At 36.8% G+C, this 27245-nt stretch overlaps 5 protein-coding genes and 2 long non-coding RNA genes across 9 annotated transcripts; 4 read left to right on the top strand and 3 right to left on the bottom strand.

Annotated features, from left to right (window-relative positions):
* The first annotated feature begins 1419 nt into the window (after positions 1-1419).
* Positions 1420-2451, top strand: LOC133723955 (NDR1/HIN1-like protein 10). The gene has a single exon (XM_062150828.1). It carries the CDS (start codon positions 1518-1520, stop codon positions 2241-2243), a length of 726 nt encoding a protein of 241 aa, XP_062006812.1. The 5' UTR covers positions 1420-1517; the 3' UTR covers positions 2244-2451.
* A 3771-nt stretch (positions 2452-6222) lies between these two features.
* LOC133723805 (cytochrome b-c1 complex subunit 9, mitochondrial-like) lies at positions 6223-9630 on the bottom strand. The gene is made up of 3 exons (XM_062150670.1): positions 9392-9630; positions 6946-6993; positions 6223-6473 (listed from the first exon to the last, which is right to left on the bottom strand). The coding sequence occupies exons 1-3, from the start codon at positions 9509-9511 to the stop codon at positions 6423-6425; spliced, it is 219 nt and encodes a 72-aa protein (XP_062006654.1). The 5' UTR covers positions 9512-9630; the 3' UTR covers positions 6223-6422.
* Positions 9631-10974: 1344 nt separating this feature from the next.
* On the top strand, positions 10975-12823 carry LOC133721879 (uncharacterized). The gene is made up of 2 exons (XR_009852372.1): positions 10975-11619; positions 12540-12823. It is a non-coding gene; the product is annotated as an uncharacterized LOC133721879 (long non-coding RNA).
* Positions 12824-13409: 586 nt separating this feature from the next.
* Positions 13410-17761, top strand: LOC133723786 (protein CIA1). Its single transcript, XM_062150653.1, has 10 exons — positions 13410-13630; positions 13723-13869; positions 13970-14188; positions 14318-14382; positions 14720-14785; positions 14920-14991; positions 16038-16100; positions 16337-16412; positions 16661-16741; positions 17262-17761. Exons 1-10 carry the CDS (start codon positions 13457-13459, stop codon positions 17334-17336), a joined length of 1038 nt encoding a protein of 345 aa, XP_062006637.1. The 5' UTR covers positions 13410-13456; the 3' UTR covers positions 17337-17761.
* A 357-nt stretch (positions 17762-18118) lies between these two features.
* On the bottom strand, positions 18119-19104 carry LOC133723787 (thylakoid lumenal 19 kDa protein, chloroplastic-like). The gene is made up of 2 exons (XM_062150654.1): positions 18695-19104; positions 18119-18592 (listed from the first exon to the last, which is right to left on the bottom strand). The coding sequence occupies exons 1-2, from the start codon at positions 19056-19058 to the stop codon at positions 18216-18218; spliced, it is 741 nt and encodes a 246-aa protein (XP_062006638.1). The 5' UTR covers positions 19059-19104; the 3' UTR covers positions 18119-18215.
* An 85-nt stretch (positions 19105-19189) lies between these two features.
* On the top strand, positions 19190-22417 carry LOC133723789 (uncharacterized). 3 transcript variants are annotated; one of them, XR_009853269.1, is made up of 8 exons: positions 19190-19330; positions 19502-19590; positions 20938-20993; positions 21078-21182; positions 21292-21363; positions 21586-22023; positions 22113-22157; positions 22266-22416. It is a non-coding gene; the product is annotated as an uncharacterized LOC133723789 (long non-coding RNA). The 3 variants fall into 3 exon arrangements; XR_009853268.1 differs by having other exon boundaries at positions 19192-19330; positions 20938-21182; positions 22266-22417; XR_009853270.1 differs by lacking the exons at positions 20938-20993; positions 21078-21182; positions 21292-21363 and having other exon boundaries at positions 22266-22410.
* A 382-nt stretch (positions 22418-22799) lies between these two features.
* On the bottom strand, positions 22800-23756 carry LOC133723788 (protein BIC1-like). Its single transcript, XM_062150655.1, has one exon. It carries the CDS (start codon positions 23543-23545, stop codon positions 23045-23047), a length of 501 nt encoding a protein of 166 aa, XP_062006639.1. The 5' UTR covers positions 23546-23756; the 3' UTR covers positions 22800-23044.
* Positions 23757-27245: the final 3489 nt, after the last annotated feature.

Raw genomic sequence — 27245 nt, 5'->3', positions numbered from 1 at the left:
GTTGAAGCATTTGGGATGTGCACAGAGACATAAAGGTATATGCACAGCATCTACAGTTCTAAAATTTCAAGCCTCCATATTTTTAGATAAATCAATAACAGATTCTGCAGAAAGGTAATGCAGAGCATAAGGATATACATGGAATAAGTGTGTGCAAACCACAGAAAAGGAAATGCAAACTATAAATAAACAGTTGCCATCCCCCACCATTGCTTTACTCCACAGCTTACGTACTCCATAATTCAATCTTTAATTCCAATTTCTAATGTCTTCTTCAACAAGAATGATCAAGGAGTTGAGTGCTCTAAAGTCTAAAGTCTAAAAGAGATCTTCTTTTTCTCTTCTTGATGTGGACCAATATAACTTTGTCAACTTTTTTAACAACTACGTACCTCGTCTTATTCTGAAGTTCTCATTAGAGAGATTCCGAAAAACTAATAGTGTTGTCGTGTCGTTTGGAAGCTACCAGCCTTCTGATCAATGACATGCAACTTAGTCTAAGACGCCTCACCAATTTTCTCGATGCACTTCTTTTCCTCGTCATTTGATTCTATGTATTCACTGTCAAGGGGTCGTCTGTGCAGTCACTGCAGTGTGCGTGAGAATCAGACACAACAAAAATCGTTCAGCCCATCTATCTGTATATATGTAGCTGTGCACCTCCAATTCGATCCCTAAATAATAAATGAATGCTTGCAATCAGACAATTAATCCCACAGACCACGGACGTTTTGCCAAAAAATATTTGTCTCGATGTCTCCTCTATCCATCACTCAACAGTTTCTATCTATGATGGTGCAACTCCTTTTTCCACAGCTTGATTAATTAGATATTATATGAACCTCATTATAGTCACTCATTCATTTTCGGAAAACCCAGAATGAGAAGATGCTTTATTGCGTGTCAGTCATTGACATGTGGATTAAGGTACTTTCTCATGTCACCCTGTCAACCCTCCCTCCCTCATACCTTGTGTGGGAACTTTACCAAGGCCAAGGAACTGGATGCAAACACCGAGTACTTTAATTTTCCTCGAAATAATTGTACATGTAAAAAACAAAAGCATACAATTTTACAAACTTTTCCTAAGATGCAATGTAGCTCACACGGAGGCAGTGGAAGCAGCATACAATTTTACCCCCTCCATCTGTTTCTACCTCGGTCCCACTTTTTTATTTTCACAAACTCACAGGCCAGATTTGCTCCAGATCTTCCCCATATGGATAGCAGAAGTTTCGCACAAATCATTAATCTGTTGTCGTCGAATTCACACGAAATTCTGTGTGCAATCTATTATAAATTCATTTCTTGGAGACTAGGCATCTCACCGCGTGATGGGTACTTTTTCTAGTTGTATATATAATCCCCCTCATTCCTTGGAGACTAAGTACACCCTCTTCTCCTTGGCATTATTTAGGTTGAATGAGACTCTGATATATGAAGTAGATCGACCTAGCCACTTATATATATATATACCCTTCAACTCTGTTGAATTCGTTCGTCTCATTTTTTGAATCATGGCCCCAAGTAATACCATCTCCATGGTTCAAGTCTGTTGTTGCATTCTCAAACCCATTCCTGGAGGGTTTTCATTGCGAAAACTTACTGGATTGGCGAAATGGGTGCTCTTGTGCCGCTGCATAATCTGCCACATTATTTTCTGGTTTGGAGCGTTCGCATTTATTCTCTGGCTGATCTTCTTTCCTCAGGAGCCTAGATTTACTGTTACGAATGCCTCTCTAACCCAATTCAATTTTAACAGTAGTGACAACAACACCGGTGCTAACCTTCACTATCACCTCGCCCTCAACATTACCATCAGAAACCCCAATAGAAGGGTCGGCATTGACTACCGTAGCATGACAGTGTCTGCTAGCTACAGAAAGAAGAAGTTTGGCCTCGTCAATTTGATGGATTCAGTACCATTTTACCAAGGCCACAAGAACACAACTTTTTTGCATCATCTGGTGCTTCAAGGGCAGCAGCAGTTGGTGAAATTCGGGAAGCGTGACATCTCCCAGTTTGACAAGGAGACTGCTGCTGGTGTGTATAGTATTACTGTGCAGCTTACTTTTCGGGTCAAGATCAGGTATGGAAACAATAAGGTCAAGTTTTTGACACCTGTAACCTACGATGACCAGCAGATCAACTGCAAGCTGAAACTTCCTGTAAGTGTTACTAATGAGACATCTGGTGGTGGTTTCAAGGCTACAAAGTGTGGCGATGTTGGTATATTTCCTTAAGACTGATGCTACCACAGAATTGATATATGAATGCGTAATAGATTTTCTCAAATAACTTGTTTTACTACAATTATTGCACAATAAGCTCCATTACTGAATGACCTTAATTCTGAAGAAGTATACCAAACAGAGAAGACAATTCTCTGTTTCGGCACTAGTAAAATACTAAAATGGGCTATAGCCACCCCATTTTGGACACCCCTCTCATGTAACACTGTCATTTGCAATAACCATATTCAGTTATCGCTTGTTTCATAACTTAATTTGTAAAGCTTCAGTGGCTTTGGATCGAGTACTTTTTGCTATTTCGCTCATATATGGTAATGGACTAATGGCAATAGGATTATAATGCCAAACAAGAGAATACAATTTACTCCCAGAACTTATACCAAATGCATCTCTACTAGTTCATAGTCCTAACTCATTTCCTTTTCTTCCTTACGACTCCGGGTTATCCAAAGACTAATTACTAATTAACTCTGAAGAACGAAGAATGATCCAATGTTACTAGATGACTTTGATTCTTTTTTCTTTTCCTAGCCTTTTCGTCTCCATAATGGATATGAACTAGCTACTAAACCATCTCCAACATTAGACGAATCCCTTCCATATCTAACTGATAAAGCAGACATGAAAACCAGCAGAATACACAAATTTGAAGGTGCATTGCCACCTGCTTAATTTGGTCTCAACTGGTTGAACGATTTGGGATGTGCATAGAGACATATATGCACAGCGTCTACAGTTCTAAAATTTCAGGCCCCCATATTTTAGATAAATCAGCATCAGATTCTGCAGCAAGGTAATGCAGAGCATACAGATATACATGGAATAAGAAAAAAGAAATGCATGCAAACCACAGAAAAAAAGAAATGCAAACTGTATATAAACAGTTGGCATCCCCCAACATTGCTTTCCTCCACAGCCTATGTACTCCATAATTATATTTTTAATGCCCACTTTCTAATGCCTTCTTCAATAAGATTGATCAAGGAGTTGAGTGCTCTAAAGTCTAAAAGAGGTTTTCCTTTGCTCTTCTTGATATGGACCAATATAAATTTGTCAAACTTTTTTTAACAATTTCCTCGTCTTATTCTAAAGTTCTCATTAGAGAGATTCCGAAAAACTAATAGTGTTGTCGTGTCCGTTTGGAAGCTACCCGCCTTCTGATCAATGACATGCAACTTCGCCTAAGATGCCTCACCAATTTTCTCGATGCTCTTCTTTTCCTCATCATTTGATTCTATGTATTATTTATCATACATATTTCAACCAATAATGACTAATTTCCTCGTCACTAATCCATTGATCAAACTTTTTTTAATAGTGGTTCTCTATTGAAACTTCTCAGCAAATGTTTTACATCATTTAAATTCCTTCCGCCCCTTCATTTCTTTGAAACTAGATTGACCTTCCATCGGTTGTCTTTCTTGAAACCTTAGTATAAAAAGAATCTTTATGTATGTGAGAATTATTCATATAACTACAGAAAAAAATTAGACAAAATTTGTAAGAGAATTCTGTTTTGATTATATATGTAGGAACCTCAGGAAGGCCAAAGGGAGTTGCCATAAGCAACTCAGCCTTTATAGTACAGTCCCTAGCAAAAATCGTGGTGGTTGGCTGTGGTGAGGAAAATGTATTCATTGTGTGCTTTCTATAGCTATGTAATATCAGAAGTGTGTGAGTCTCTTTGGATCAGAATTCAGTGTCGAAGCAGCAGAGTTGACTCACAAATTTGATTAGCTGAAGGAATTGAATGAGCTTTGAATGTAGAATTGCGTGGTTATTTGCAGTTGTATTTGCATACTGCTAGCTCCACTCTGCCACATTGGTGGTTTGTCATCAGCACTGGCAATGCTTATGGTTAGAGGCCATGTATTTAGATAAAAGCCATAGGACAACACAATGTGACTTCTCTAATCACAGTCCCGGCATGACGGCCGATTTAGTAAGCCAGAGTTTGTAAGTTGTTTAGCTATAAGTTTATTTTAGATGTTTTTTGATGCACTTACAATGATCATCATATTGATAACAACTTATTTTTAAGTGCTTTTGTTACTTTTGACTTCAGACTATTTGCAAAGCAATTGGTTTTGATTATTTGGCCAAGCTACGTACAATGTCTAAGACACTAAGAATTGAGCTAGCTATAAAATTATATATATATATATATATATATATATATATATATATATATATATATATGTATGTATTCACACTTTATAAGCCAACCTGTGTCTTCACTAATAGAGATGGCAGCATAAGTAGGCAAATGAACTCAGTTTTTGGCAAACTCAGTCACCATTTTTTCATACTGCATTATAAGACAAGCTCAGATGAGTTTCTATTTTCCTTCTTTTTTACTAGCTGCATTAGCAGCTGAAGCTATTTCCATGTAATTTTCAAAAGTTCAATAAAGTTATGACCTCCTTTCTCTCAAAAAAAAGTTTCTATTTTCCAGATTTTACAACCTGTAAAACAATATCATCTCTAGTTTTATAATATATCCAATATTTGTAATTAACCATATAAATAATAAAATTCAAGCATATAAAATACCCGTAACGTCGCGCAGGCTTCATACCTAATATGGTCTAATATCGAAAAGAGAATAGTTTGGTCTATTAAGTTTAGTCCACCACTAAAGAACTGACCCAAAGCTTTTGGATCCTAAGTAAGTTGCAGTGTAGAGACCGTAAATAAAGAGTTTGTTTGGAACTGATTCTGAAAAGCCTAAAAGGCTTTGTTTAAATTTGACAAGCGCTTCTTAAATTTGACAAATATAAAGACAAGTGCTTCTCAAAACTAACATCAAGTGCTTCTAAAACTGCCGAAGAGTTCTATATTGTTTTAGAATTTTTTTCTTTTAATTTATAACTAGTTTTTTTTTTTTTTTAATTAATTTAAAGAGTGCTTCTGACCCTCCTAAAAGTAATCCTACAGAAACCCTACATGAAACCAGTGTTTCACAAGATAACATGAATCCGGTGTTTTACTAGTAGTCACAAGATAACATGAATCCGGTTACTACCGGTCATAACTCATAAGTTTCGTCTTGGAAGTATTCATACTGGAATGAATGAAAAATGTTGACATGAATAAAATATCAATATACGAAAAAAAAAAAGAAAAAAAAAAGTAGAGTACAAGCTCTTCAAATTATGCAGATAATCTCATATTAGGAGCATTATTTCAATTGTTAGGAATTAGGATATTCTAGCAATGATTCTCTCTTCCAACCTGTCATACTATGAGGAGCATGTTTTCTACTTCCTTAGCTTAAGCTCACTACCCATCTTTGATCTCATGCATCCACCTCGCGTGCATGTTGATTAATGAAAACCTATCCATCTTTTATCTCATGCATCCATCTCGCATGCATGTTGATTAATGAAAACCTAGCCGCAATTGATGATATATAATCACCTTTTACATCTCAAGAGATATCCCTTAGCAACAGTATATTTCTATCTCAAACAATGTTCTAGAATTTTAAATCAATCCTAACAAATATTTCTTGCTTTTATTACCTTTGTGAGTGTTATATAGTCCTAAGATATTAGCGTAAATTAAAACTTTTATTTTTTCATGAGAATGCTGTTACAAGTATGTCAGTATCCTTCTCTTAACCTCTAGAAACCCAAATCCAATTGAATCACATGCTTACCATTTGGGCTTCAATCAGCCTTGCAGACATTGTCTGAAGATAATGATTCAATCAGCCTTGCAGACATTGCCTGAAGATAATGATCAAAGATTCAAAGGAGAATGATCAACCTTGATACACGTGCTCCTTGTTCTGACTAATACATTAATTCAGTACAGATTTTACTAATACATTAATTCAATACAAATTTTCTCCTTACAAAAAAATTATATATGAATGTTCTCCTCCTCACCAAAAAAGTATAGATTTTCTCAACACCTCTAACAATAACCTCCATTATTGATTTATCAAAGGTAAAAAAAACACAAATCACGCCAAACGCAATAATTAAAATCCCAGAAGACAACCATACACAACTAATCCAACTTAAAACATGAACATGATTGATATGTAAGTTGAATCTGTCATATCTTTTATTACAAAAATGAGTTGCTACCTAATGCATAATTGCATACTCCAACTTTCGGATAGTGAAAACAATAAATGGTGAAACAGAAGGGTCGATAACTCTACTCTTCAACTGGCCTTTGCCCCAAAACTGAGATGTCCTCATATCGTTTCTGCATAAGAAAAAGAAAGGATTGATGTCAGATGTGATACTTATAAAGATGTCTGATAGCAGCAATCAAAAATAACAATTTTCTTAAGTAAATTCATATTGACAATGCTGTAAACCACTTAGTACCAACTAGTGTGGAACAAATACTGACCGCAAAGAAAGTATATACAACACGTGATGTGTCTCTGGACGCTGAAAGCAAATCCAACACAAGACTTTGACCCAGACCCGTACAATATTTCTCTAAAAAAGGCCATCTAAAAAAGACCATCTCTGTCCCAAATATGTAAATCTAAACACGCACAGGATATACAATTTTAATTTTTCACAAAATATGTAAAATGTTCAATCCCCCATATTTTGATAACCAGCAACAGATTCTTCACAAAGGAGATGCATAACACACTCATATACATGGAATAAGTGCATGCACAACACCTAAAGAAAATGAAAACTACAAACAGTTGCCATACCCCAACATTGTTGTACTCCCACAGCTTATGAACTCCATAATCCACAGCCTGAAACCAGCAAATTAAGCAGATGAGAACTCTAATATTTTTTCTTGTTCTTTCAGGAAAAATAAAAATAAATACAGAAATCAAATAACATTGAAATGCACACAAAACAAATTCTGCAAAGAAGAAACGGGCTTGCACAGAACAATATATAACTATATATGCCCCAAATAAAAATGATATGTATCAAGAAATTGAAGTCCAGTCACCATTTTCAAAACAAAATCATGTCTATCATTCTATCCTCCAAAATACAAAGACCTTAGTGATGAGCCTTGGAACATCTCCATTTGGCCAAATCATAAAAAGGAAACCCCCTGTCACATATTCCTAGTTAAGTGGACACACAAATTCACGACCATAAAGCACCACATATCCACGGTCCACTGCATATTTTCACTTTGAGATTTCAATGTAACTCTTTCCTTCACTTGTATATGGAAACTAGAAGACATGATTTTTTTTCCTACCACAACATCAACATTGAAGAGTTTCATTTGAAACAAGCACTTGCCACCTCAACCTGCAAACGTACCCCCCATCTCTCTTTCTCTTCAGTACACTTCAGGATAGACTAACTTAAGAAACATCACAGAATCTCCACATGTGATGTATCCCTAATCTCTTGAACTAGAAAAGAGACTATTTTAATTATAAGCTGACATAAAAGACGCATCTTCTTAGTCCTGGCAGTTTATTTGCACACAAGACTATTTTAAACCTTGTCTAGCAAATTCTGTAAACCTAATTTATTCATAATAGCACCTATTTTCCTTGCAACAAAACCATTTTCACTTTGTTCTGACAACAACACACCAGATATGGATTTTAAATATATTTCAGTGAACCTTGTTTACTTTGTTTCTACTCATGTTTATATTTAAAATAAAACTCATGTTTCTCAAAATAGAAAACGTTCCAACCACCATACAGCAAGAATTCCACTGGATTCGGCACCTAGAGTATTTCAAAATCAATGTTTAAACATCATGATAAAAACAATAATCAAGAGGCCATCCTTCCTCAGCATATCTGCCTTGCTCTCAACCTTAAAACCAAAACTCCCAACCTGAATCATTGCATTTGAAACATATATATGATCTAAATGATGTCCACAATGAAATAGTGACTATTCTACTCTATTCTAGTCGTCTATAAATCCAGACCATAACTGATTCTTCTAGTACCTATAAAATGCGCCTCAACACACAAACTCATAATGCATTGCCCTCATTATTTATTCTAGCTGACTTTGCAATATGACACCTTCTCTTTCTCTCCATCTCACATCAGTTTCCATGTCCTACCAGCATTTCCAGTTCTTATGAATAATTGGTGATGGGAGCTTGAGAACATCAACCTACTCAAAGTGAAAGTCAGCAGGGGAAGGGCTCAATGCTCCAAATTAGAATCCAAAGCACAGGTAAAGACTACTTGTCTCTTTCATATATATGCCAATGGGCTCCAGGACCAGCTAGGTTGTGATGATCCATGATCAAACTCATCATCTCAACACAAAATTATTGCAAAACTACCACCTACAAAATTTCAGTTTTCTCTCTCTTTCAGTGAGAAAAAAAAAAAAAAAAAAAGGCCCATATACTACCCAAAAAAAAAACTTCCAAATCATTTCACACTGCCTACCACCTAGACAAAGAATACAGCTCAAATTCTGATTTAACCTAAGAGATCCAAGCACAAAGCCTTGAATGGAAACATTTAGCATTCATAACTAAATAATTTTATACCATTCCAACGCACAACTTCGCATTTGATGCAAAGCCCCCAATTAACAACTCCAATCTCAGCACAAAAGCAGTGCATAACTACCACCTAAAAAATTTCAGATTTCTCTATTTTTTTTTTTTTTTTACAAAGAACAAACGAAAAGGGCCCGTCTAAACCCCAAACAAATGAACTTCCAAGTCATTTAACAGTGCCTACCACCTAAACAAAGAAGGATGAAAGCTCAAACCCCGATTCAACCTAGGAAATCGACGCACGAAGCCTTGAATGGCAACACTGAGCATTCATCATTACTATAATTTTCCACCATTCCAATGCACAACTTCATAACAACGGAAATGCATAAAATTTCAAATAAATTAACTGATCATAGTGAATGCTTGCGATAAAACACGGAAAGAGAAAGCATTTCGCATCCAGGTCATGACAAAAGTTAAAACGTCTAAGACCAAATTTGATTATTCCATAAACCAAAACGTAATATCTAACCTCACCGCGATACTATGTTAACCTAATCCCAAATCAAGCAACTTCAACTTCCTCAGACAAATTAGCAATCAAACAGATAATAACATGCAGAAGAAAATCACCAAAAAGAAACAGAAAAGACAGATTCATTGGCTGAAGAAACCCTGAGGTAAGATCTAAGGCTCACCCGCTCGCCGAGGAAGGCGCCGGCGATGACGAAGGTGACGTAGACGGAGTTGCGGCGCATGACGACCCTGTAAAGACCTTCGAAGAGGCCACCACCGCTTCTGCGAGTCACTGAATCCATGACGTTTGCTGCGAGTCTTGCTTCGGATCTGTGCGCTGAGATTTGCTCGGAGCTCTGAAATGGAATGGAGAAGACTCTGATGTGTAATATGCCTCTCTGGGTTCCTGCGTCGGGTTTTTAGAGCGGTCCGCTAGATGAACCGGTTTGGTGGAGATTCCTTTGGGCCAGAATTATTTGGGCTTAATTAATGGTGCAAGTTGGAATGGAATTTTGGAAATTCGATTTCGACTAATTCCCTTAATTTAATAACTTTAACAGAATAATGCTAATGCTAGGTGAAACGAGGATAGTGACAATACCCACTTTGTGTGGCAGTTGATATGGTACAGCCACGTTATTTGGGTTTTGTTCTACATAGTTGTTCACATAAAAGTGAAATGTGGTTGGTAAGTGGTAACTAAAAATTTTGTTCACCCAGTATTACTCAAAGTAAAATATATAAAATTATGTTATTGAAAGAAGAGAAAAGACAAGTATTTTATTAGCATTCAAAACTGGGGAAAATATTTACAACTTAGAAAATCCAACTGAGTTGTGTTAATCCTAGCATTATTCTTCGAGATCAAGTGTTTGTTGTGATTCCCTCGACCTTATTTTGCAGTTTCTGGCCACGAGGATGAGAATGGCCATGCATCTCTATGCGTTTATTGTCATGACGACAAATAAAAATAACATTCGTTGCATGGAATGGTTATGATCTATAGGGCAATACCAGTTGTTTTTCATTAAGAGCTTATTATTCTACTTAGCCACTAAGAGACAAGAGATTAAATCTGAGTATGTTTAAAATCTAGAGCGCATATTGGTGGCATAAAAAGTACATAACCTTTTTTTTCTTCAAACATCATCTCCTCATTGATTGGCTCTCCACAGATTCTCATTTGAGAAGTGATTTGATGCATGACACAATTGCAATCAATCACCAAATTATAATCCTGAAGACACATATGCGTCCATAACGTGATCTTTTAACTGGTATGTTAAAGTCTTCTTGCTACGGCCCTTTTTTATATTCGAGGGTTACTCGAATCTTTCGTTTTTGTACTCCCTTGAAGGTCCAATTAATTTTTAGTAGTTAGTGTCTGTTCTGCATGACTTTGGAATGTTATAGCTAAGGAGCGGATTTCAGGGTACCTTGACTTGCCAAACGGTTTCTAGTATGTTAAGGACTATGGTATTTTGATGATTAAACTGTTTATGTGAAGACTTCCAATAATTCATCAAAAGACTCCTCACAACATGTCATAATTTGATGCATTTGCATATTGAAGATTGTCAATCATATAGAATTGTAAACAAATTTAATTTACATTTTCTTACAATCCACATTCGAGGTGGATAGAAATCGAGTCAAACTCTATACAAAGAGTTTAAATTTCTTTAAAGCTATTAAAATTAACTTTATTAACTTTTAAACGATTTTCAGTATATACTTAAAACTAGTTTTTGAGTACTAATATTCACCGCAATCTATCGAATTACGAACCCTCCGACTTACGAACTCTAGTTGTGTTGATGCAATCTAAACTCCAAAGCCCTAGCCAAAACTCTTCAAAGTCTCAACGCCTGTTCATCCTAGTTATTAAACCAAGCACGTCAACGCGGGCACTTAGGCTATGTTTGGGGGGGGCTTTTTAGCTCCCCTGCTTATAAGCACAAGAGGACTATGCGTTTGGTTAGCTGACTTATGCTCAGCTTATTCGAAAAGCCACTGCAGCTTCTCTCGAAAAGCAGAAGCTGCCTGACCCCAGCTTTCAGAAGCCAGAAGCCAGCAGCTTACTGTAGCGGTACTTACTGTAGCTAAATGAATATTTCAAAATGACAGATTCTATCCTCCCTTGGGAGAGGCAATTACGGATTGCCATCAAGCCTTCGAGATGAGATCAGAGGCCGCACAGCATTTTCATCTCTATCCCATCTCCACTCTCCCTCTGACGCTGTCGGGCTCTCATCACAGACGCCGCCTCAGCCTCTCATCACGAAAACCCCAAGCACAGAGCAATCGAGCCAAACACCATCACATCATGACCTGAACCCACATCCTCCCCCAATTTCAGATCGGGAAGCCAGCTTTTCTTCATCCTCTCTTTACTACAGAACGCATCCTGGTGAGGAAAAGCTAGTTTGTCTCTCTTGATTTTCGATCTCCCAAATCAATTTTTCTTTCAGCTTGGTTGAATAAAATTTCAAAAACCTGTTTGGGTTCTAGTATTCATTTCAATTTCAAGATTATGTGTGTGATTTACAAACTTGGGTTTGATTTCTGGGCAACAAAACGTACGATTTGGTTGAATTTGTTTTTCAGACTTCATGTGCTTGTGATTTTGTTTGATGGGTTTAATTCCTCTTCTATGGTTTTGGTATTCAAGCTCTTGTATTTAGTATTCAAGCTTTTGGTATGCAAGTTGATGTGGTTTTCGTGTATGATACATTATAATCTTGCATCTCGGGTTTGATTGCTTCTGATAGGGTTTGCATTTTATTGATGCTTTTGAGTGTAAGAATTTGAAATGAATGTGAACAATTGAAATTGAAATATGAACAAAAAGGAATTGAAATTGTTAAAAGAGTTGTATTATGATATCTTTTTTTTGGTCTGAATAATACTTCATTAAACAAAGCAAAGAGAACAAACATAAGGAACCCAGAAATAAGCATAAACAAAACAAATTGATTTGTTATATGACTGGAGGGTTAATCTCATGCATATGCACATTAGCTAGTTGCAATAGCTTATTATTAAAAGCAAATTCAAGAGATTCCTTATTCAAAGGTTTGCTAATATATGAGCTGAGATTGAGCAATATTTTCCTTCTCTGGCTAACAGACCCAGCTAGCTCCTATTGATCTTATCAGCTTGTCTAGTTTAATTAGGAGAACGCATGGAATTAAGGCAATACCGTCTATGTCTATATGTTACTTTTGTTAATGAACTCAAGGTTGTTTATGATCTTTCAACCGCATATATTTATTTTATTTTTATTTTTAAATAGCTGGGTCAGCCTAACCGTAAGCATATTTCTCGTAGGTGCTCAAATGGTGATGAAGAAGAAGACAAGGAAGTTGGTTGGAAATACCTTCATGGTGATGTTTTCAGACAACCTTCAAACATACCACTGTTTTGTGCCGTCTTGTTCAAGATCCAAAGACACCGATCTGGAAAACCTCGGAAAGGATGTTATTCATCATTCTTGAATTATTGATATGGATTTTGAAATACCAAAGTTTTGTACAGATACTTGATTAGATTCAAGCAGATCCTATTTTTTCATTAGTCCATTTGATCAGAGAGAACTAATCTGCATTTTGTGATATGGTTGTTTGGTTGTTCTCTGGTGACTTCTCTTTGCACTTGATTTGGTTGGATGACAAAATTTTCGCAGTTGGTTTGTTTGCTAATTTGTTTAGGCTCTTTATATTTGTAACATATTTGCTTACTTGATGCGAACCAAAAACCAATTGTTATTAATGTTATTAATATATTTGTATAAGTTATTTTTAAAATTGTCCAATATTAATCATATATGGTCACCATAATTTATAAAAATTGAAAGTTAACAAAAATTAATAAGGACATAATAAAGATTAAAAATAATAACAAGAGCATTTGAAGAACTTTGTATTACCAAACAATCAAAGTAAAATAATCTCTCATGTCCAATTTGGTCATTCCACAAACAAAAAGCACAAGCCAGTTTGATTTACCAAACATTTTGCCACTGCTGCTGCCACTGACAGCTCTTATAAAAAGCCAATTTACCAAACACTCAGCAGCTTTGCTTTTCAGCCACTTATTCTCAGAAATAAGCAGAAGCCAGCTTTTCTGAAAAGCCCAGCCATACCAAACATAGCCTAAAACCCTTGAACACAGTACAATCCCAACCTACCCCAACAGATTCACTACTCCACTCTCTCTCCACCCACCAATCCCTCACTGACTCTGTCATGGAGGGTCTCAAGGAGATTCAGAAGCTGGAGGGCCACACTGATAGGGTGTGGAGCCTCGCGTGGAACCCACTCTCCGGTCTCGACGGAGCCCCCCTTAAGCTCGCTTCATGCAGCGGCGATAAGACCGTTCGTATTTGGGAACACAAACCCTCCAACTCCTGGGAATGCCAGGTCTTCCATCTTTTCTTGCTTCTTTTTCAGTTTTCTTGGTTTTTGCTTACATGGGTCCAGAGATTTTAGTACTCAAGTTTTCTGGGTTCTAGGCAGTTCTGGATGATCCGCACACCAGGACCGTCCGATCGTGCGCTTGGTCGCCGTCCGGGAAGCTACTGGCCACTGCCAGCTTCGATGGCACCACCGCAATTTTTCAGGACGTTGGGGATGATTATGAGTGCGTTTCGACTCTAGAGGTACTAGCCCTGATTTTGATAAAGACGGTTGCTTTGCATCGATTGGTTGTTTTTATGAGTTGGGTTGTTTTAATTTGGTGGTTTTTTTTGTTGGGAGTAGGGTCATGAAAATGAAGTGAAGAGTGTGTCTTGGAATGCGTCTGGGTCTTTGCTTGCGACTTGTGGGAGAGATAAGACCGTGTGGATATGGGAGGTGTTACCCGGCAATGAGTTTGAGTGCGTTGCGGTGTTGCAAGGCCATACACAAGATGTGAAAATGGTTCAGTGGCATCCGACTATGGAGCTTTTGTTTTCGTGTAGCTATGACAACACTGTCAAGGTAAGGCTTTGCTCGGAGTTTAAGTGGTTCTCCCACATTCTTTGGATGAGTAAAAGATTGCATTTTCGGCTTTATAAACGAGAATGGGAGCTTGGATTTTTTTGTGATTGAGTACAATGTTTCTTGTAGATATGGGCGGATGATGGTGAGGATGATAATTGGGTGTGTGTGCAAACGTTAGCTCAATCTAACAGGTACTACGCCTTAACCTCTTTCTGTCTCTCAATTTTCTGCTTCTCTTCTTCAGAATCATTCCGTCATTTTGTGTAATCTTCATAACAGGTGTGTAGGGTTTTTCTCCCCTAAGTGCCTTATTCTAAAATGAGATCATGTTGATCAGTTAGATGACTGAGATGGGCTCATCTGTCCATATATAAATCAAAACAAATACAATCTCATTTTTTGGACCTAGGAGGGAATATGTTTTGTATATAATACATGGCCCTGGTGGAATAGAGCAATGGTGCTTGTTAAGGTATAGCATTTTATCAGGATTTTAGTCTAATTCAGTTTAACTGGTTTTCGTGTTAGTGGTCACTCTTCTACTGTATGGGCTCTATCGTTTAATGCTACTGGAGACAAAATGGTTACCTGCAGGTAAGGATAAGTGTTCTGTCATCTTAATGTTTCATGGGTTCTGATACTAAATTCCATTTATGAGAATCTGCGACAAACAGAAATTTGAAGTTTCAGTCTGTACTTAATAAACTAATAATGGACTGATATGGCAGTGATGATCTTACCTTAAAGATATGGGGAACAGACAACGGGAAGATGCTATCTTCTGATGGCTTTGCACCTTGGTGAGGAGCATGCTACATTATGTACATTTTTCTTTTCTTTTTTTAAAATCCATAATGTGAATTTGGTCTCTCACTTTTTGAATTACTAAACAATGTTTAAAATATTTATTAAACCATGAGTCCTTGGTTCAAGTTGAAGCGGGAATTGAAAGGAAGAGAATGAGTGTGTTCTAGAAAATTGTGGTGTACTTAAAACATAACGGACTAATGGGACATACTCATTAGAATTAGCAGTAGCTTCAAACAGTGAAGTAAACCAGATTTAAATAATATGAATCTACAGAAATAAACGAATTTGAATTGCCTCCTCTCTCTCCTCTCTCTCTCTCTCCCCCCCCCCCCCCCCCCCCCCCCTCTGATATTGATTTGGTTCTATACTTTTAGTTCCCTTTATTTACTCCTGTGATTTGATTTCCTCTGCATAGTCTTTCTCTTCTTTGGAACATTCATACTCCCTGATACTTGTACCCTTCAATTGTATGCAATTGAACATGACTTGAAGTGCTGTATGTTTTCTAGAAGGTGGAGCAATGCATTTGATAGGGGTCATCTTTAATGAATTTGAAAATCGCTCTAAAATGTCAATTAGTGTTTCGTACATGAATGCAACTTTTTTAAGTTCCAGAATAATGTGCTTCAACTAGGCTTCGCCAAAATCAGGGACCATGCCCTCATTTATTTACATCATGAAAAACTCTTGCTCAAGATTACTAGTGCCAGTTCTACTATAGGTTGGATTTGTCTATTTGTAAGTTCGAAGTAATTTTTTTTAAGTTGTTGTTGATGCCTTCATGGTTAGAAGTTAGCTATATGTTTGCTGAATCTATAGTTACAACATTGGCTGCTTTTGAAGTGAAATAATGATTGGTGTTTCACTGTCTGTTGATACCAATGTTCTCTGCAGTATGCATCCCAATAAAATCAGGATTTGTTGTTAACTAAGCAATTTGTTTGGTAGAGTGCTAAACTGCTAATTTTTGGCTGTAATTTGATTCTGTTTTCTTGTACTTCAACCTAAGTAATGATTCATCTGTTGGTTTTGTCAGGAGTCATCTTTGCACTGTTGCGGGTTATCATGATAGGACAATATTTTCAGTTCATTGGTCAAGGTAATGCAATCGAACCAAAAGAAGTACTCCTAATTTTTCTGGGTCTGTTGTTAAGTTTACAATATCTATTATCTAAGATAGATTCTACTTTATAGATGACTAATGAGTAAAGTGTCAGATTCACTTTACTGAAGATCTTTCTTCAATTAAGATAATATTGTAATCTAGGAAAAAAATGTGGTAAACATAACCACTTTGATCTGATATCTGGATTTTGTGTTGGCGAAAAATTACAGGGACAATATCATTGCCAGTGGAGCTGCTGATGATACCATAAGATTCTTTGTGGAGAATAATGAGTGTGATAGTTTGGTATGTCATAATCTTGAACCGTCTCAGTTGTTATATTAGCATTCATTCCAGCAGTGAAGTGGCCTAATTTCTGTATTGGTTCTGAAAGTAAATTGCTAAAAAATGGAACTCTCTACAGCTTGCTAATATCTCTCGAGGTTGTCCAAGAACTGTATTGTGTTTTCTTCTGATTCTTTTGTAGCTTTTAGTGGCAAGCTGATTGAGTGTTTACACGGTATTGAATAACCTGATTGTTGTTTTCATTTCAGGTTGATGGACCTTCCTATAATTTGCTTCTGAAGAAGAAGGCCCATGACATGGATATAAATTCGGTGCAGTGGAGCCCTGTGGTAAGATTTCTCTCTCTACAGTTTAGTATTAGTTCTGTGAGGTCCTGTTATTTCCCTTGCAAATTCAGGGCCTGGACTCGTGATTTTTAATGATGTTCAAGAATCCATTTTTCCTGTTTCTACAGTGATGGGAAACAAAGTCCCTTGAGAACTAAGTTTGTAACTCTCTAACTGCTACCTTGCTGCCACCATTACCACCCCTATCATTTTCAATGCTTCTATTACCACTTCACCACCAGGGCAACCACCAGCATTTCCACCACACACAGTACCTACTCATCTCCTGAGTAGTATTGCCCACTAAGTTTAGATGCACATACATGGTTGCATAAAGTTACTCGCAGCAGCTCAACTACGATTTCCCTTTCGATTGCTTATATCTAACTCCATTCTTTATACAGCAAAATGTATTCAGTCGTCATGTGTGTCTGGGAGAATCTATTTTAGTTTTTCAGTAAGGTAATAACAGGTTAACTTCAATACTAACATTTTTCCTGTACATTGCTGTCAAATTTTACAGGAGAGTAGGCTTCTTGCTTCTGCAGCTGATGACGGGACGATTAAAATATGGGAGCTGACATCTGTAAGCTGCTGAAACCTCTTTGTTTTGGTAGCAGAAAAGAACTGTGTAACTGCAAAGAAAGTATCATCTGTATGTCTCAGTTAGCGAAGTCTCTATTCCTTGTGAAGTCGATACAATGAATCCTTATGAGAACGAAGATGGTGAAGATTGAAGCTTACAGTATAATTTATAGGAGAAACAGTATCCTTCTGCAGCCAATAACGGGACAGTTAAAATGTGAGAGATAACCTCTGTATGCTGCAGAAAGAACTTCTTCGCTTCTGGTAGCAAAAATGAAGTATGATTGCAAAGAAATTATCATGTGTATGTCTCAGTTATTAGTGAATTGTACCTTCTATTTATTGTGAAATAGATGTACTGAATCTATATGAGAATGAAGATGGTGATTTTTTTTTTTCTCAGAGGAAATGAAGATTGATTACAGTATGGTTTATAGATTTGCCAACAAGAATGCTCTGAAATCAAGTTGTATTGTCGTGTAAAATCAATACCTTCTTATATATATATATGAGAAGCATTTTGGTTGTCTTGTATCCTTTCAAATTTCAACAATCAGAGTCATTCCGCTCTAATACCTGCTATACCTAAGACCTTATGAACTTTGAATGTAATCCACGTTGTAAGTGGCAGATTGAGAGCTTATAATGCCGAGTTATTTTTGGTCTGCCTTAATTTTCTGTTTCAAGTAGTTCCTGCAAAATCGAAAGAAGTTGGGATTCTACTAGAGCTAGAACTCTGGCTTCTAAAATTCATGAAAGCTCTGGGAAATGAAATTGAAAGAATGAGCAACAAACTTATTTCAAATGCACACACTGGAACCCAATTGATTGTTATTCAAGTATCAATAACCCCTCCAAATCAAACACACATGATGATCATAGGCAAAAGTAATCAAAAGGATCCAACAGTTTTGAAAGACTCATGAACATGCTTCAACATATCATTGTCGCGGTTCCACTCGGGGGTAGGCGCATTGACAAAATGAGCATAAAGCTTGTTGTTAGCACAAGTGACCGAAATCAAACTATGTGCAGCAACCCCATTGATCTCATACACATAGTAAACCTGTCCCTTGTCGTCTTTCTTCTCCTCCGACGTCACCGCGTCGGCACTGGCTATCAAGTCCTGCAAGTTCACGTCTGACAGAGCTAGATTGTTCAGCACCACGTCCTTGGGAGCCAGCTGCCGAAACCCACCGAGGTATGTCAGGTACTCTTTCTCCGTCTTCTTCTTCGGGTTGTAGAATTCACTGTCAGTTCCATTTGTACCTGTTTAAACGTTACAACATCGACAGTTTGATAACATAACATAACGTACATGTAGCGAAATCCGGATTATTGTAGAGACTAGAGAGAGTCAGCCTAACTTGCCTTTTTCGACTTTTGATACTAAACGCTCTTTCCAACCGTCTGGGACGTCATAGACATACTCGGCGGAAGTCTTCTTGTCGGAGTTGCCACCGTATCCGCCGTAGTTGGACGCGCTGGCGGCGGTGCCGTAGTAAATTTGGTAAGCTGGGGAGTCTGCTAATGAGGGTGGAGTGGCAGTTAGGATGGCGGCAGCTGCGGCGGTGGCGGTTAAGGTAGTTAGGAGTGGCTGCTTGGAGGGTGGAATGGGGAGGTGGGTTGTTCTGGACGGTGGTGGAGTTTGAGGTGGTTTGGGAGATGGGATGGTGGTGTTTGGGGTGTTGGCGTTGGTGGTGGAGAACATGGTAGCCATTGTGGGATTGGACATTCAGAGCAGAGGTGTGGCTTGCTCGTATTATCTAGAGGGCGTGGCACTGTTCTCATTGAAGTGGCGCTTTTGCCCTTGCTACTTTCCTGAATTACATTACAAGCTGCCATTCACTCTCTGAATTCTATTGGTTTCGTTTTGGGAGCTAGGGAAAACTGGGTTTTGGCTATTGGTGTTGTTGGATTTGGCCCATTAAGTGCAGATAATGAGTCCTTGGGACTTGAAGAGCAGGAACAAGATGAATCTGAGTTATTGGGTGTTCATCTGAGGAGGTAAAATCCATTCTCCCCCCTCTTTCTCTCTCTTCAAAATCAGATTTTGATATTGGGTTTTGCTAATAGTATATAGTGTTTTCTTATTTTCTTCTAATCTGTGAATGAAACAATGCAATCATGCTATTGCTTTTCTGATATGGTTTTGATCAGTTTCTTTTGCTTCTGTAGAAAACAGGGAAGGGTAGGAGACTTGGAAAGGGAGGATTTCAAACATCTGCTCTTCTTTTCAAGTCATTCTTTTGCATATACCAACAGAGGTAAAAAGGTTTCTCTTAATGTTATTTGATTTCATTTTTTTTTCCTTTTATTTTTTTATATTTTAAAACACAATTATTACATAATTACTGTAGGCATTTAGGCATTAAATTATTCATGAGAAGGGATTTAACCTACAGTGAAATTAAATGTTATTAGCTGCTTTATCCAAAGCCTTAAACAGTAAACCCAATTGAAAAGCTATGAAAAATAAGCTCAAGCAAAAGGATGAACTCAAATAACTAACATACTTAACCATATTTGGCCTTCCTATGCTGGTCTTGGAATTTAAAATGACCTTACCTGGTCTTGCAACCTGGTCAAACAGTCTTTTTATTCTTTTGTTTCTCAGCCCTTGAATTTTCTTGCAAGTGCATTTTTGGTCTTTGTTCTGCTCAATTAACAATTAGAAGTACGAGTTCATCCTCAATCGATCAGTTTTATATCTTTGTTTTTTTTTTCGATATAAAGTTTTATATCCTTTCTACTTGGTTGATTTGAGAAATTTTTGCTTCCTTTCATAATCTATAGTTTGGCTTCATGCAAATGAGATATGTAGCATATATACTATGCTTTCAAGGTAGATAATGACTTTCAGTGGCTGGAATTTCTTTGAGTTTGCTAATATTAAAGTGAAGCAGTGTGTGTAGAATGGCATTCAAGTTAATTGACATACCTCAATTTTTATATATTTTCTGTGAGAAAAGAAATTGAAATATGTTTTCTGCTCAGAGTTTCAGTGGCTAAAATTATTAACATATACATTTTAATTATGCAATCTTTGACCAAAGCCAATTGCTCAAATTAATGTTGATGTGGGATTCCAGTCAGTTCTCTGCAACATTCGATTATTCATGAGAATTTAGGATTTGAAACAAATTCTCTGTATATTCTGCTCAACGTTTAGTGGTCTCCCCCACCCACCCACCCACCCACCCACACACACACACACACAATTATAGAATTATAGTGATGAACTTTCAGATTTTATTAAGTGTTAGATAGGTGTTTTCTGTCAAATAAGTTTGTTGCTTCATGTACTTGCAATCCTAAGGTTATTTGCTCTTGAAAGCTTGTACTCACGGTTTTCGATTCTTGCTCTGTTTGGGTTTTTAAATTTATTTTATTATAAGATTTGTCACAATCTTTATAAACCCTCCTTCCCCAGAAGCCCCTGTATTGCTTTAATTTTTTTTTTTTTGGGGGGGGCGGGGCACCATTTGCGTGTCTACATTTTCTTCCATCTTCTTCGTGTCTGTGTCTGTTTGCTTCGTGTAGAGTGAAAAAAGGAAAAAGAAATGACTCCTGGTTTAGATTTTGTACTGATCCGTTGGATTTCAACTTTACAGAATAATATGATAGAGGTATACCAAAAACTTATTACTACCCATACTCATGGACAACGGTTAGTATCTTCCCACTTTCGTTAGGCCTCTGTTTTATTGATCTTCATTTTGTTACAAAATTGATATCTGTAGCAATTTTCCAGACTGCAAGCATATTATTGTTTATAGATGCACCTGTTGCCACTGGTTTCTTCTATGCAATTGATGCAAAAGAATATGCTACCACCGATACAGAAAGAACATCACAGGTTTACGACTTTTTCAAAACAGTAACTTACTTGAACTGAAAGTTCACTTTTCTGTTGAGAATGTAAGACTGATGAGAATCTGAACGGTAAACCAATGTTTGAAATACAGGAGAGGCTGACATTTGGTCCATGTCCATGTAGTTCTTCCTTTCCTTCATGGACTTTTGTTCGACGCCAAGTTGTAAGAGTTCAGAGTCTTAATTGTTAGAACATTGTTGACTGTGGGCTAATCAAAGAAACAAAAATAATTAAGCTGTGTAAACTATTGAAGTCTTTTGCATTTCTGGAAGGGATATAACATGGTTGAATAAATATTGTTGCTAGATCAGCCTTAAGTTCGATAAATATTATAAATTAGCTGATGTACTGATTCTAGATGTTTTTCTGTTTTCATTATACCCAGGTTGAATGATGCAATTGAACTCTTGGAATATGTTGTTGTGATGAGGGAAGAAAAGCTAGGGACAGCTAACCCTGAGGTGGATGATGAGAAAAGAAGGTTGGCTGACTTATTGAAAGCAACAGGCAGACTTCGGAACAGAAAAGCCAGATCACTAGAGAACCTCCTTGAGGCCAACTCTCATGGTATAAACAATGATCGAATTAAGGTATGATAAGAATGGCTATCTGTTCAGGAACGAAATTTAGCTGGCTGCCTTGAATGGATCGGTTCTCGACAGTAGCAAATAGAAGCATTGATGAAATCAAATTCACTTGGAATAGAATACTCAAAGCAGAAGCTACAAGCTAAGCCAACAAACACTGCAAATATTACTGAGTTTTCAGTTGGGATTATTGGAATTTGATACTCGAAAGCCTCGGTATGCACCGCGCTGAAAATGTACTCCCTCTTTCTCAATCTCTTTCTTCTTTTTTTCCCCCCTCTAATTTTATTTATAAAAATTGTAATTTTTAATGTTTATTTTACAGGGCACAACCAGGTTTTTGTTAAGTGTAATTCCAAATTTCACAAAGGTAATTCCTTTATTTCTTTATCACTCTTTTGCAGCTTCTGCTTATTGTAGTTATGTCTGGTTATAACTGTTCTTTGTTAATTGCTTTGATTGGTTTAATTTACTGCAGTGAAGACATAGGAACAATGAAGTTCAAGTTGCTGGTGAGCTTAAACTCAAGGGTTGTAGCTTGAATCCTTTTTCATTTGAAGAAACCCAACATGTTGATTTACTTCTTATTTCTTGATAACAACACATTATACACTTTATCGCCAATATATTGACATTGCTAATTTTCCTTCTCTCCCAGATTCGCCAGAAATAACAACAAATTTATGCTTTCAAATACTACTATATTCAGGTATGTCTTCAACACAAATACTATTCTATTTACCTATTTCACATATGATCGCTCTAATTCTATTATGTATTTGCTTGAGATTCAAATACAATACAACTTTATTATGTATTTACTTATGCAAATAATTAATTGAATTGCAGGTCTGACAACACACTGTAGCCATCCATTAAAAAGTTCTGATGCACCGAGTTTGATTTGGATTTATTCATTGTAATGGAAAAATTTAGGTAAAGTGTGCCTGACCTCAAAAGGCATACCTAAATTTCTCCACCATTACCAAAAAATTTCACACTAGACCAAATGTACAAACCAAACCAAAGCTTTTGTACTATATAACATTACAAAATCAATAATATTCTTATGTATAGAAACAATGAGTTTTGAGTTTTCTAAGCAATTCATCGATAATAGTAAATCCCGCAGCAAAGAGCGGGCAATTTTGCTAGTGTTTTCAGTATCATATCAATAATCATCAAAAAGTGATTTGTATATCATAACAATCAAAGCCAATATGAAGATGGATCTTAGGAAAACAAGAATAATATTATTCAACACCTGTTTTCTATTCTTACTCTGCCTGAAGTTCCTCTCCTTCCTTCTTCAATCAAAGCACTACGAGCTGACATAAACCCATTAGGAAACAAAGAATCATCAAAAACAGTACAATCAACCCAGTCCTTGAGAAACTCCTCCTGGCCCCAAATATCCGGAATCCAGACCCGACCCGCCATCTCAACCCGGTGCTTCCTCAACCTCTCACGTCCACTATCTTCTGCTACTGCCAAGACCTCGTCATAGCCTTTACTGGGTTCTTCTGCTGCACCCACTTGAGTTGAAGCCAGACCTAATATTGTAATCTCCTCATTGCTTGACCAAGCTGACTCAATCTCCTCTTCATTATCTTGATCCCTCTTCGGAGACGTGCTTCCTTGCTCGGTAGTACTATCACTCTGAGACTGAGAGATGATGCTTTCCTTGGCCTGAAGCAGTGGAAGAGAAGGGCTAGTTTGGTCGTTGGGAACCAAAGAAAGTTGAAGGTGGTGAGCCATTTTCAGCAGGCTGGCTTTTCTTTCATGCAACAGTGGAGGAACAGGGATGAATGTGTACTTTGCTGCTATTGCTAGCTGATTCAGCTTCTTCTTCTCCTTGTTTGCCCAACCTTTTTGGTGTGTCTGTGTTGTCTTCTAGTTTGAAGAAGGGTGCATAGAGATATAGGTAGGGGAGGGAGGCTGAGGGCTTTAATCGCTTTGTGTGTGTTAATAATGCAAAGCAAGCAAGAATGGGTGGGGGGTTAGTTTACACGTCCACCTTTCAAAGCCTTCTTTGTATGGTAAGTGACAAATGTACGTGTCTTGGTTCAGATTTCAGTCCACATTGTGTGGCTGCTTACTTCTTTGGAAACACAAAGAAAAACAAAGGAAAAGGAGAGCTAGTTTCTTTTTTTTTGAATAAGAGCTAGGCTTATTATCGATGGGTGGTGATATATATTATGCTGATCCATCATTTCCGATCTTTGTAGTGTTGATCTTGTACGGTGTTACTGTAATTTTTAAATTTATTTAATTGTTTTTCTTGTTATCTATAAAAGATTATATTTTAGATTTATGGCTTGAGAATTCAGGATGAATTATATTATATATTTATGAAAAAAGAAAATGAACGTTCATTCAAACCCTAAACTAACAATTGCCATGAATATAAACAGATTCTTTCTCTTTCTTTTCAGCTTCCTTGGATGCGATTTTGGAGGATTGTGAGGCTGATTTTGATTTGGGTAAGCTTTTGGCCAATGGGATAGTGGAATTTTATTTGGGGAATTATATATTCATGAAAATTTGCACACAATTTAGTTTGGTTGTATTCAATACAGGAGGGAGACATTCTGTGGATCCCAAAAAAGATATTTTCAGTTGTTCACGGTGACCACTAGCAGCCCATGGTTTTCTTTCTCCTCTCTTTGAAATTTATGTCGATCTCCATCAGACAACCAAGTTGTGTATGAGTCCGATTCAGACACACACACACACACACATGGTATGTTTGTATATATGCATATGCATGCATATATGAATGTATCGATGCATGTATTGTCTATCCTCTTTAGAACTTTGGAATTTGCATAGTTTGATAATTCTATTGTGATGATAATTGTGGTTTATGATGGTATATATCAGACTCATTTCCAATAAAGCTTCAAACTACTAGGGTTTAATTTATGAAAGAGTACGTAGTTATATTCATATCTTCAGTTGCTCAAAAATTTATCACCAAATTTTCAGTTTTGCCCATATATATTTTTTTCCTTTTCTCTACCTTCTTCGACTTCCTTACCTCTACCTCCTCACCAGATCGACTTGTGTTTCTTCAGCAACGACTTCATTAATTGTGAGAGGAAGACAGAGAGGTTGATGGACAGAGGAGGATCAAGGAGCAAAATTGAGACAATTGATAAAGAAGATGACTTGGGATTCATGTTTGGAAAAATGTAAAGGGGAAGGGATATGACTATATGAGGGTTGGGCCTTGAGTGCTATACGATTGCAGTTCAATGTCATCCAACAAATCAAGTAGCAAAATTAATGAATGCATGCATGCATCTATTTGACTATGAAGAAACAAATGTAAAACTTATTAAGAAAACAAAACACAACTGATTGTAGTCTGTAGATTACTCTGACTGCATGCAGTTTACAAGCGAGGCAAAGTAAATCTAGCTAGTTTGTTTAAACAAAGATTCAACTCATCACTATATTATCAAAAGTAGTAACAGATAGGAGCCATCCAATTAGGCGGACTATATATATATATATATATATATATATAACTTTGCTCAGGTGCGGATATCCGCACCTAAGAAAAAAGGTACGGATTTGAGGTTTTAACCCACTTTTCAATCACATTTTCACATCTTAACCGTTCAGTTTTTAGGTCCTAATGTATAGATCACCTCTGCAAAATTTCAGCCAAATCGGTGATCGTTAAGGCATCCAAAAATGCAATTTACAACAATATAAACGAACGGTTCTGGTTCGGCAGATTCGGTTCGTTCGTGTAAATTGCAGTTTTGGATGCCTTAACGATCACCGATTTGGCTGAAATTTTGTAGAGGTGATCTATACATTGGGACCTAAAAACTGAACGGTTAAGATGTGAAAATATTATCGAAAAGTGGGTCAAAACCTCAAATCCGCACCGAAGGAAAATCTGCGGACGTCCGCAGCTGAGAAGCGCTGTATATATATATATATATATATATATAAATGAAGGTTTAACTTCATAAAAGACATTTTAATAATATTAACTCTTAATAGTATTTGGAGATTTTGAGGTAAAATCTCACCATCTCTCTTACCAAGTGAAGCAATTTCAGATTCACAGTACTATCTACTATGTGATACCCATAGAAGTAGTAAGCCACCTAAATCTCGTTGTACAACAATCACTAATGATTGAACTTGAAATTAATTGATGAAAAAAAGAAACCTTTTAAATTAACAAAGTGCAAGTATGGAATTGGAAGAGTTCAAAATACACTCTTAAGAAACTATAGCTCAAACAAAGTAATGAAATCCAGTAAATGAGTGTGAATGATTTGAATACTGTGTGTTGTAACTTGTAAGCATCGATCACAGGACCTAACCCATCCGCAAATGCTCAAATATGTGGATGTCTATAACTTTCAAGGGAATTGAATAAGGACACACTAGCACTCACACCAGCTAGAAATATTCTCTGAGTTGGTATTATAGCAAACAATTTCCATAACCACATTTGTTCTAACAAGCCAAGTTGGCCACATAGTAAAGCACTAGAAACATAGAACTAGACTGATGAGATGTAGCCAGGGCCGGTCCTGACATTTTGATGACCTGAGGCAAATAATTTAAATGTGGCCTCACATAAAAAAATCATATAATCGAACAAATTTTTATATATATATATAAATTAAACCCCTACATTAATGGTAATGCAAGGAAAAAAAAAATGTTCAATTCCAACATAATTTTTCAATTTCAAAACAGAATATATTTAACTACAAAAGAAACCAATGAAAAAAGGGCAAGTACATTAATATTCAATTTCAAAATATTCTTTCCATAGAAGCTGGAAAAAGAAGGAACAAAAAAGTTTAATTGCAAAGAAACTAAGACAAAAAAAAAAAAAAAAAAAACTAATTAAGAAAAAGAAAAAAAAAAAAGACAAAAAATAGGCCACTGTGTTTCGAACCTTGATGCTGCAAACAACAGCACATCTATGTTACCACTGCGCTAGTAAAAAAAAAATTAAAAAAACTTTGCGGAGGCCCGTCGGAGAGTGGTAGCCGCCTCAGGCAGCAGCCCTCAGGGCCGGCCCTAGATGTAGCCACCAACCACTTATGAAATGATTTATGAAAAAGGCGGAAAAACAGAGACCACTCATCATTTCAGTGATGACGCATTCCTGTGATCGATAAAGGAGAACTTGACAGGTTATATATATAATTTTCCACTCCTTATTTAGAAAAAAAGAGCTTCAGGAGTGGTCCAGATCGAGCTCCCCATTTAGGAAACTTACACACAAATGGTCCATTAGACTAGCCTTGTGTCAATGGTGTGGTATGAAGCAGTGGCCCAAATCTATATATCTTTAGTTAAAATAAATTTTTCTTTTTTTCTTTGATGAGGATTTGCAATAGTTTGATTATATGAACTTGCCGGAAGATTTGTCATAAAAAAAAGCTCTTGCCGGAAGATTTAGTTTAAGAACTCT

Source organism: Rosa rugosa, chromosome 7 (assembly GCF_958449725.1).
Source record: "Rosa rugosa chromosome 7, drRosRugo1.1, whole genome shotgun sequence".
NCBI lineage: Eukaryota > Viridiplantae > Streptophyta > Magnoliopsida > Rosales > Rosaceae > Rosa > Rosa rugosa.
Note: the sequence above shows the minus strand (reverse complement) of the source record. Positions and strands in the feature narration are given on the sequence as shown.